General features: G+C 31.1%; 1 protein-coding gene and 1 long non-coding RNA gene across 2 annotated transcripts; one reads left to right on the forward strand and one right to left on the reverse strand.

Annotated features, from left to right (window-relative positions):
- Nucleotides 1-2,355: 2,355 nt before the first annotated feature.
- Nucleotides 2,356-5,659, reverse strand: LOC107932710 (ribonuclease 3-like protein 2). The gene is made up of 4 exons (XM_016864796.2): nt 5,029-5,659; nt 4,265-4,417; nt 3,789-4,162; nt 2,356-2,777 (listed from the first exon to the last, which is right to left on the reverse strand). Exons 1-4 carry the CDS (start codon nt 5,338-5,340, stop codon nt 2,603-2,605), a joined length of 1,014 nt encoding a protein of 337 aa, XP_016720285.1. The 5' UTR covers nt 5,341-5,659; the 3' UTR covers nt 2,356-2,602.
- On the forward strand, nt 5,367-11,008 carry LOC121227843 (uncharacterized). Its single transcript, XR_005925362.1, has 3 exons — nt 5,367-5,499; nt 10,376-10,431; nt 10,832-11,008. It is a non-coding gene; the product is annotated as an uncharacterized lncRNA (long non-coding RNA).
- The last annotated feature ends 512 nt before the right edge of the window (nt 11,009-11,520 follow it).

Genomic DNA, 11,520 nt, shown 5'->3' on the forward strand with positions numbered 1-11,520 from the left:
GAAATATTTTTATTTTTAAAAATCTATTTAATTAAATCAATTAGATCAATAGAACAATGACTTGATTAATTCATCCATCGAGTTCGATTCTAAAACCTTGGTGTAAAAGGACATTGGGACAATTTTTAAATTGAAATATAATCTATTTTTTTAATATAAAGAAAGTGTAGAGTTGCAACTATTAATACATACTATAATTCTAATAAAAAATTACGAAAACTGGTCACTTTATGATATATTTAGAGAGTCAATTTTAGAAAATAAGAGCGAAACGTAGGAGAGGAATCGAACCAAGACTTAAGTATAAAACCACTAATATTTAACTATTTGATCAAAGGAAATGATAAAAAAAAGTCAAAAAAACATATTCTATAGGACGCATTTTTACTTTCTCTCTTTAAAATCGACCTATTTTGTTAAATATCCAAAAGGTGACCAATTTTCTTAATTTTTTCTATTTTGACATTTTCAGCAATTTTAGCCCAAAAGATTGGGTATATTTTAAGCTTTTAAAAAATGGAATTATGGACCACAAAAACACTAAATTCAAGTGGGGAAATATTCTTTAGGGATCCAAAATTAATTATTTCCTGATCTCGAATATCCTTTAAATAAAAAAAACAAAGGCAGTGGGTCCAAATTTATGCATATAATTTATTTATTTAAATTGGTATAATATCAAATTTAGCTCTTAATATTTATATTTTTTTGTTAATTTGATTCTTATTTTTTAAGTTAAATTCGACCCTCAATCTTTTAAAAAAAAATCAAATTTGATCATCAACCTTTTGAAAATGAGTCGAAATGATTTTTTTAACAAGAAGACAAACTAAAATGTTAAATTTTTAAACACGACAACTTGCATGACTATCAACGTGTACTCCATACTTTTTTATTTTTATGAACTTTTTATATTTTTATAAAATTATTTTTTGACATGACATATAACACAAATGATGTTATCTTACCATGACGTGCACATGGACTGCCATGTTTAATGTTTTAGTCATCATTTTCATTAAAAAATAATTTTACTCTTTTTTGAAAGGTTAAAGGCCAAATTTAGCTCAAAAAATAAACAAGGGTCAAATTGACAGAAAACGTAAACGTCGTGAGCTAAATTTATCATTATGCCATTTAAATTTATATCTATACTTAACATAGCTGGTGTCACGAGCTAACAGAACACCAACTTGATTTAGGAATTTACGAAAATGTCATCTGTAATAAAAATAAATTATATTATTTGAAGATATTTTAATTTTTTTATCTTTTAAAAAAACTAATAAAAAATTTGCATTTGGTGAGATTTAAATCGGTGCAATTTACATCAACAATACATTAATTTTACAAGTGAACTAAAACTTTATTTTAATATAATATTTACATTTTAATTGTTTTACGTATGCTTTATTATTTTCATCATTGTATATCTATATTATTATTGTATATTAGTGTTTTTTGAACAATCTCATTATAGGTTCTGATCATATCTACTCTTTTTGACATAATACCTATAACTACCCATAACCCCTCCTCAAGTCATAAATTGGAAGATAATATGCTTCAACGTATTCGAACCCACATCTTCTTGGATTAGAAATAATATTCATGCCAATAGAGATAAGACTCAACCGGCACACTCCACTAATAATTTAATATAAATTAAGATAATAAATAATTGTCTTAGCGCGCAAATTTTTTACAAATTACCAATGACATGTCATTTTTCAATTGGGCTATACAGTGGCAGAGTCAAAATTTTTTATAACTTTTAAAAGGTTAGATTAAATTTTTATTATTTTTTAAAGGATTAAAGTATAATTCTACTATTATTATTATAAATTATAAAGGGTATAAATTAAAAATTTACCATTTTAAGTGAGGTCATGATCTCCTGATTCTCTTAGTGGCCCCCGCCCCCGCCACTGGGGCTGTAACTCTGACTATATTAAAATAATAAAAATATTGAGCTTTTTAAAAAACTAAGAATATTTATTATTTAATATTTGATTAAGTTAAATTATGATTTTTGACTCTGCTTTGATTAAATAAATTATTAAAAATTTATAAATAAAAAATTCATGTCTTTCTCTAAACTGATTTGTCAATCAATTTCCTATCTAATGAGTCGGTTTTGGGTTTGGATCAAGAACCACCCAAATTATTGGTCCGGAAAAAAGCTTTGAACTAATTGAGCCGAGAATTTAGTTAAGAAATTAATTGAATCAGTTTTTATTTTTATTTATTAATTTTATAATATTTTATTTAATTAAATTGTTCGGACTGATCGGACCGGCAAACTGATGGCACAATCAATTCGACCACCGTTGTAGTAGATTCAAACATATTAAATGCAACATTCAAACTGATATAATTAATATATGAAAACTTGAAAATGTGCTTCCAGACAAAATAAAACATAGAACACATTGTTGGCTCTTTGGAACACTTTGTGTTCCGGCACCCGACCATCGAGATCTCGACAGTCAACTATGTTTTAAGTTCCGGATCCAGAGATGTCGAATACAATCGGAGATCGACAACAAATATAACAAAATTTACCCGGTAACTAGAGATCGTCGGAAAGTGAGGACCCGAATCACAGATATCTCAGTTCTTTAAGGGATTGAATCATACACGAAGCCGCGGAGTTGTCCGCTTCTTTTACTCTCGACTTTTTGTCCCCGGTGATATAAAAGATGCCATCTTCGGTCGGAATTTTAACTGCAGATACGAATTTCTTCTCGTGTGGGGGACCTTCGTCTTTCTCGAGCCTGAAAGTTGAAGCAATAAAGGGTTAAAGGATTAGATATTATCACGAAACGGATTCGACAATGGCCGAGAATATCGTAACAGAGGCAAAACATGGAATGAACATCTATATCATACACTAGGTTACTTGGAACCCGTAATTGTTCTTCGGGATTTCGTCAAGACAATAACAATACAAAATCTATTAACATAGGCAAAACATCATATGAAGATATGTATCGAGAACGGTATCTAAACTCCGAACCCGGATTCGTCCTTCAATATTTTAACATGGGAGAAACAAGGAACGGACATATGCATCAAGAACGGAATCTGAACTCGCAACTCGGATTTGTCCTTTGAAACTGCATCATGCCAATAAAAAGACTCGATATCTTAACATAGGAGAAACAAGGAACAAACGTAGGCATCGAGAACGGTATCTAAACTCCGAACCCGGATCCGTCCTTCAATATTTTAACATAGGAGAAACAAGGAACGAACATATGTATTGAGAACGACAACACAAGACATTTTAAGATAAGCAAAGTATGAATATATGTATCGAGAACAGGATCTGAACTCGCCACCCGGATTTGTCCTTCGAAACTCTGCATCATGTCACATATTTTAACATAGGAGAAACAAGGAACAAACATAGGCATCGAGAACGGTATCGAAACTCCGAACCTGGATTCGTCCTAAAAAGTCGCAATATGACAATAACAATACAAGACATTTTAACATAGGCAAATGTATCGAACACTATCTGAACTCGGAACCCGGATTTATCCTTCAAAAACAGCATCATGACAATCACAAAAACATCGGATGAACATTCGCATTAAGAACCGTATCCGAACTTGGAACCTGGACTTGTCCTTCAAATTTGCATCATGAAAAAAAGAGCACAAGACATTTTAACATAGGCAGAACATTGAATGAACATATGTATCAACAACGGTAGTTTTGGAACTCAGAACCCGGACTCGTGTTTCGAAATTGCATCACGACAATAAGAATAAAAGCCTTACTCGTAGATAGGTTTGGGCCATTTCTTTTTCATGCAAAGCTTGTGCAGTTTTTGCTTCGCTTCTTTGATTTCTAAAGACCCATTAATCTCGTCGATTCCGAGTGAATCAACATCAACAACTATGGATGTCGATAACCTTTGCAAAGCTTCCCTCACCGCATTAAGCTTCGCAATGTCTTTTCGATCCGAAGAACCGGAAGCAATAAACTCCCCGTCAACAAATACAGTAGCAATGTTTTTTACGCCATTATTCCAATGCTTTATGTCAACGTACTTCCCTTGCTTTTGACATATCTCGAACAATAAGCTAACCGGTTGAGGTTGTTGTTGTAAAGCTTCTGGCGTAACTATCGGCTCTAATAAACCTCTAAAGATCTGCAACATATACTTAGAAGGATATCATCAGCATCGACGTCATAAATACCAACCGAATACGAATCATAACAACGGAAAACGTTGAACTACATAATAACATACCACCCAGAGTGATATCAGATCAAATCTGATGTCAATGTAAACGGCCGCAGCCAGAGCTTCGACAACGTCAGCTAAAACCTTGGGTGCTTTCATCGATCCACCATGAGCCACCAATTCATTTTCTTTAGTAACAGCCTCAGCAAATTCTTTAACCTTACATTAGAAAAGAAAAACCAGTTGAGAGGAGGTCAGGCTCGTTCCAGGAGAAAGTATTTACTAAAAGGTATGCATATTAATCCCTATACATTAAATCAAATAGGAAATTGGGTCCTTTTTTATAAACTTTTTCTTCATTTCAACCATTAAAAATTGTTAACAAAAGGACCACTTACATTTCTATAGTTAAAAAGTAATCACCGAATGTAATTATCTAATTATTTTGTCAATCATAATCAATTTATTCTTTTATCTTATATAAATGGACTAATTTATTCATTTATTTGACATCCCACATACTCTTTTCACAAATATTCACATATATAAGTGAAGTGGTCCTACTCTGTCAACCTAGGCTCTCTATGACTAGGAAAACAAAACCCAAGTAGGCAGAATATTGATCACCATTGAGGGATCACCAGCTCGACAACTCGAAGACTAGAACCTCCACTAAACAACATTCAAATAATTTCTCATTCACATGCTTGAAGTTCTGGATATTGTACGGTCTCTTTTCCACAGTATTTCAATCTCAAATTTCTACATTAAAAAAGAAAAACAGAAGATTGAAACATAAAAAATAAAACAGAACATAAACGATGAGTTACCTTTTGTGCAAGACCCACAACATTGTGTCTTACAAACTGAAAAAGGCCATGTTTAACGGCAACCCGAGCAAGTTTCTCGGTACTAATATTTGCAGCTCGGATCAAGGACAGTTGACCGGGGTCAAGGTTGGGGTAAGCCAAGAAAACATGGTTGGTAAACGCAAGGCCAAGAGCGGCGTCGCCGACGAACTCAAGACGCTCATACGACGTCGCGTCGGTGTACGATGAGTGAGTCAGGGCGTCTTCGAGGAGGCGTTTGTCTCGAAACCTATAGTTGAGTATCCTCTCGACGGCATCTAAGGAAGCTCTCATGTCGGAAAAGGAAGTGGCGGCGTTGGCGGAGTATGTAGCGGCGACACGGCGGAGTAAGAAGAAAGGTCCGGGCAAAGAAAAGAAAAATGAAAGCAGAGTTCGAATAAGGAAACAGAAGAGTAAAAACAAGTAAACGTCACATCGAAATCACGTAATAAAGTAAGTATTTTTTATTCTCATGTCTTGTTGTATCGTATTATTTTATTTTTTAAAATTATAATATTTTTATATTATAAATTTCGGAGTTCAAAACTGTCATTCTCGATAATATTGTTCTCAATATTTAAATTATAATATTTTATCATTATACCCAACTATTTATTAATAAATTATAATATTTTTTTATGCTGGTGCTTATCTCGAGCTTGACTCAATAGTTATATAATCAAGTTTCAATTATTTTGAAGTATAACTCAAATTGTTTATGAGCGTTGATATCTCATTTACACCAATAATATAGTGACAACGCTACTCCCTCTGGAATAACTATTTATAACCATTGCCAACTTGCTTTCCTTCTCTGTCGTTCCAAGTTTATTAACTTACGCACTTTCTATTTACGTGCACAATTTATACAAATCTTAAATATATTATATTAATTTTTTATCCATACGATGTGTAGAGGCCCAAATTTACCCGAGGCCCAATAAACCTTAAAACCCAAAATAAAAACCTAAAACTCAAATTATAACCCAATTACAAACCCAATCACCTAAACCCTAATGACCCATTTATGAAATAAAAAAAACTAAAAATAAATAAAGTCCAAATATTTTTACAAACCACCAAATACCACCCCACTAATTCCAACAACCCACTAAACCACTCCACTTGCCACTAACTCCATCTCCCACTAAACCATCCTACTAACTCCAACAACCCACTAAACCATCCCACTAACTCCAACCACCCCACTTAACCACTTCACTAAACCACTCCAACCACCCCACTAAACCACTCCACTAAACCACCCTAACCACCCCACTAAATTACCCCACTAACTTCATCACCCCACTTGCCTACAAAAAAAAAAAAGAGAATCAGTTGTAAAATTTGGCTATAGAAGCCATTCAAGACTATTGTAAAGAGAGTAGTTTTTGGAGAAACTAGTTTTTGGAGAGGAATTTTTGGAGAGGCTAAGATTTGGAGAGATTAATTAAAGATCAAAGTAAAAGAGGTTTTTTTGTCTATTCTCGTTTTAAGTTCTTTGTTTGTTTATTGTTTTTCTTTCAATTTTATTTTGTTTTTTATACGAAAGTAAAAATAAAAGTAAGAAGTTTACTCATATTTTCATTACTGAAAAAGTTTTTTTTGAGGCCCGGCCGCAGTGTACGGTGGCACCGACGGCGGCCTGTGGGGGTCCGGGACCGGAGCAAAGCCGGACTGATGGCCGGATTTAGAAGGGAGGGGGAGAGTGTTATTTTTAATATTGTTATTATTTTCTATTATTATTATTATTACTAATACCACTATTATCATCATTATTACTATTATATTATAATACCTTTTCATTATTATTACTATTGTGTTTTTACTATTATTATTATATTTTCTTTTTTTGTATTTACTTATACGTTATTATTTTTTACATTAACTAATTTAATAAATATATATTTTTTAGCATATTTATTTTATTTACATATCATTACTCTTATTATTATTATTTCATCATCTATTCTATTTATAATTTTTTAAATAATTTCAAACATTTAGCTTATTCATTATTTCCCTTTTTTATTATTTGTTTGACGCATTTATCTTACCTTCGTATTTATCGTTATTATTCATATTTGTGTTTATGTTTATCTTGTTATGGTTATTGATTTTTATTTGTTATGCATTCTTTATTATCTCGTTCCATCACGAATTTAGGTTTTATCTAACCCAATAATAATTCTTTCATAAAAGTAAATATTCCGTATTTGGTAATTCGAGATAATCGTGCCCTAACTTACTGGGTTTTGACTTTTCTCATTTAACCTAAATACGGAATACTCTTTTAAATCGCAATACGAGTTTTGAAAAATTCTTATTCTCGGAGATACGAGGTGTTGTGCCTTAACTTACCGAGTATGACATTCTGTTATCTCGAGATAAGATTTTTGCTAACAAATGCAATATTCGGCATTTGAAAATTCGAGATATCGTGCCCTAACTTACTGGGTTTCAATTTTTCTCGTTTACACTAAATGATCGAATACCCTTTTAAAAAGGGTTAAAACACATGAATTTCAAATAAAGGCAAGCTCATTCTCAAAGTTCGAAATGCCGTGTCCTAACTTACTGGGCGTGACGTTTTATTACTTTGAAATGAGGGAGCCCTTAACATCCGTTTTAATTTATTCAATCATTTTTAAATTAGCATTAATACAAAGAAGGATCGTATTTTAAATTCTTTCAAGTTTTCAAATTTTCGACACTAAGACACTAATTAATCAACTAGGTACCAATTTTGGGCGTATTGAGGGTGCTAACCCTTCCTCGTGCGTAACCGACTCCCGAACCTGTTTTCTTGATTTGCGTAGACCAAAATCGTTGTTAAAATAAATCAAACTATTTATTAAAAACAACCACTTTACTAGGTGACCCGATCACACCTCATCAAAAAGGATTGGCGGCGACTCCTCTAATCGTTTTCATTTTCAAAATCTAAGTCGATCCCCGTTTTTCAAAAAAAAAGGTTTCGACACTATGCACGAATATTAATAAAATATATTATGATATATTATAGATTTTATTAATTTGTAATTCAACAATTTTTTTAATATTAAAATATAAAAAATTAACTTTAAAATTTCAATTTAAAAAAAATCATTCCAAGTGTTTTAATTTTAAAACATACTAATTTTAAAAAAACTATTTTAAAATTGAAATATTTAAAAAATAATAATATTTTAAGAAAACATTATTTAAAAAAATATTTATGGTATTACAATATTTATTTAATTTAATATATAATTACAATTACAATATTTATTTGATATACGATTTAAAAATATTTAAATAATGAAAAATGTCCCTTAAATTATATTGAAAAATAAATGAATAAATGAAGACATGAAATCATTTTTGTGAAAATTGTTTCATGATCTACAAGGGCGAATTTGGGGGTAGTAGGTGCCCGGTCCCCCTCAAATAAAAAAATTTGACCCTTTAAAATTTTTAAAATTTTAAATCAGTAAAGGTAAAATTATACTTTGGCTCTTGTAAAAATGATAAAATTTTGATTTAATATTTTAAATATTACATTTTTACTATCGTAAAAATTATAATTTAATTTCGATCCTTCTAAAAAATTTTTTTGACTTCACCCCTGATGATCTACTTAATAATAACCCTTAAAACAATGAGTTTAAATTTTTTTTTTACATTCTCATTATAAATTTTAAGAAATTTTTTTATGTTATAAAAAATTTTATTTTATTTAAAAACAGTAATATATATATATAATATGGCTAGAAAGTAAAGTCTGAATACACTTTTTTTGTTTTTAACCAACATTATATAACTGCTAAATATCATTTAATTAGAAGGTGTAATTCGATAAGAATCGTTTACCTTACAGTTACATTCGTTAAAAAAAAATTGTTTCAACCAATTAAAAAGTATCACATCGGTATTTTTAAAAACTTTTTTTGACAAAATAAAAGTTTAAACTTATGGTTAGACCTATTAATGGGCTGAACTACTCGTCTTGACTTGAAGGTAGAGTGTTCAATCGGTTAACCAACCCGAACTAGCATTAACCGAATTAACTGGCTCTTTTAAACCCTTATCCGTTAAGCGAATCGAAATTTTTTTTAAAAAATTTAACCGAACCGACCTTTTTTGGTTAATTTGGTCGGCTAACCGAAATTTATATGTTTATTGATTTTTGGTTAAAACAAGTATAAAACATATAAAAAATTAACCGATGGATCAACTTTAGTTAGTAAAAAACTTCAATCACCGAATTGCACAAAATTCTAACTTAAATTCAAATGCAGCAATCAGAATTAACAATTAAAAATCAGAACTCACCGGAATGTCTACTCTTTTTGATTTGAACAAACTCTACAATCACTCATTGCTCATGGTCATCAATGTGACAGCCCTAATTTGACCCTAGTCGGGAAGTGGTTTTGGGACCACAAAATCGAGTCACAAAAATAATTAAATGTTAAATTCTATGCCTATTATAAGTGAAAATGTATGTGTGAAAATTTCATGCTTTGATTTTGTCATTTGAATGTGAAATTAATTAAAAAGGACTTATGTAAAAAATATTGAAATTGTGATAGGTTGAAGTGTAGTGGTCAAATATTGCATGGCTTAAAATATGGGGATTTGCATGTCAAATTCCCCATTTTTATGTAAGCGGCCGGCCATGATGATGGTTGAATAGCCATATATGCATTATATATTATATTATAATAGTTAATGGTTTAAATTATGAAAAAAAAAAAGGGAAGCCATACATCCTTGTCTTGTTCTTGCCAAATGTTGAGAAAGAAAGAAGAAATATAATTATTAAATGATTTTTGGCCACTATATAGGTAAGTGGACGGTAATGGACCACCATTAAAAGGTTTTGATATTAAATTACAAAGATTAATTTAGTAATTGGCTTATTAAAATGAAATATAATAAAACAAAGCCACATTAGAGTTCATCTTTTCTTCATTCTTTCCAACAGACAATAAGTGAGAAAAGGAGATTATGGGCAGTTTATGGGTTATTTATTACAACAAGAGAAAAAGATGATAATAATGCTGATTAATGTTGTTTATTAAAGAGTATCTTAATGCTATCCAAATATGTAATCTTTGTAACTTTAAGTTTCATGAACAAATATAAATTCCTATTGTATTCATGTTGCCCAAATTGAAACGAATTGGATAATGGTTGTGTTTGTGTTGACCATTTTTGAGTAATAAAGATGTTTTTATTTATTTGTAATTAAATGATAGGATGGTTTGAGTTTGAACTTGATTTGATATTTGAGTTAGTTAATATATATTGATTTATTATTATGTTTTAATTGTGAAATAAATAGATCGGTTATAAGCCAGGGATAAGAGAAGGTCGTGGAATAATCATCTCTGACTTGAGGTAAGTTCACATGCAATAAGCATTGTTAAATTTATGTTTCTAATGCTTTAATATCGTATAAATTGTATATACATGAATATTTTAATGTCTGACGACATATCGACAAAATGTGGCATTTAGTGTGAAGGGTAATCAAATATGGTACTCAGTGTACGAAATATTGAGAATGACACTTAGTGTGCGAGATATTGAGAATGACATTTAGTGTGCAAAATATCGAATGATTCAAAGGGCAATTATAAATTGTGATTTGAATGACTAAATAGAGCAAAGTGAACATGTATGCATGCTATATTATATGAATTGTTTATGAGACGACTTTATAATGGTGATATTCGGGCTTTGAGCCTAGCAAAGCTTTAAACTGGTGAATAATATTATCGGGCTTTGGGCCTAGCAGGCTATAATGCTGGTGAAATGATATCGAGCTTCAAGCCTAGCAGCCGAAATGTCGGTGAATGAGTTCAGACTTAAAGTCTAGCAGGCTTCGTGCCGGTGACGAATTCGGGTTTAGAACCTAGCAGGCTAAATGATGATGATTTGATAAAAGTCTAAGACTATGAGACCTTGTGTTAAATCGACCATTGAATTCGTTCAATACATTAAGTTGGCCAGGTATGTGATATATACTTATGCATGTTAGATCGATTGGAATTGAACCATGAAGGTGAAATGAGAAGCATAGGTGAAAATGCCTATGTCATATATGTGAGTAAGGGTAAAACCATCGTAAATTATCGATAAGGGTGGGCTATGTGCGGAACCATCTTATAATTGCTAATTTGAACGGTTGTGTACGAATCATTGAGCATGATGTATTGTATTGAGATTATGCTTAAGTGAAATTATAGATGTGATGAAATTGATTGGTGATATACATGTTTAAATAATGTGAATGCAAAGAATGTGTGAAAGAGTAAATTTGTAATAAATCTGCTTAAGACAGCAGCAGTAACGTGATTTTGGAAAATCACCATAAATTGTGGGAGTTGAGTTAGAAGCTGAATAAATTATTCAATTAAAGCTTAATGAGTCTAGTTTCTTATAAAAGAAACCGTGTAAGCAGATAATGAGATATTTGAAGTGGCG

Source organism: Gossypium hirsutum, chromosome A04 (genome assembly GCF_007990345.1).
Source record: "Gossypium hirsutum isolate 1008001.06 chromosome A04, Gossypium_hirsutum_v2.1, whole genome shotgun sequence".
Lineage (NCBI taxonomy): Eukaryota > Viridiplantae > Streptophyta > Magnoliopsida > Malvales > Malvaceae > Gossypium > Gossypium hirsutum.

Coding starts and splice junctions, on each gene's coding strand:
- LOC107932710 (XM_016864796.2), bottom strand. CDS start 5,340: ATGAGAGCTTCCTTAGATGCCGTCGAGAGGATACTCAACTATAGGTTT. Junction 4,163..4,264: donor ATCTGATATCACTCTGGGTG/GTATGTTATTAT, acceptor TATATGTTGCAG/ATCTTTAGAGGTTTATTAGA. Junction 2,778..3,788: donor TGGCCCAAACCTATCTACGA/GTAAGGCTTTTA, acceptor TTCAACTTTCAG/GCTCGAGAAAGACGAAGGTC.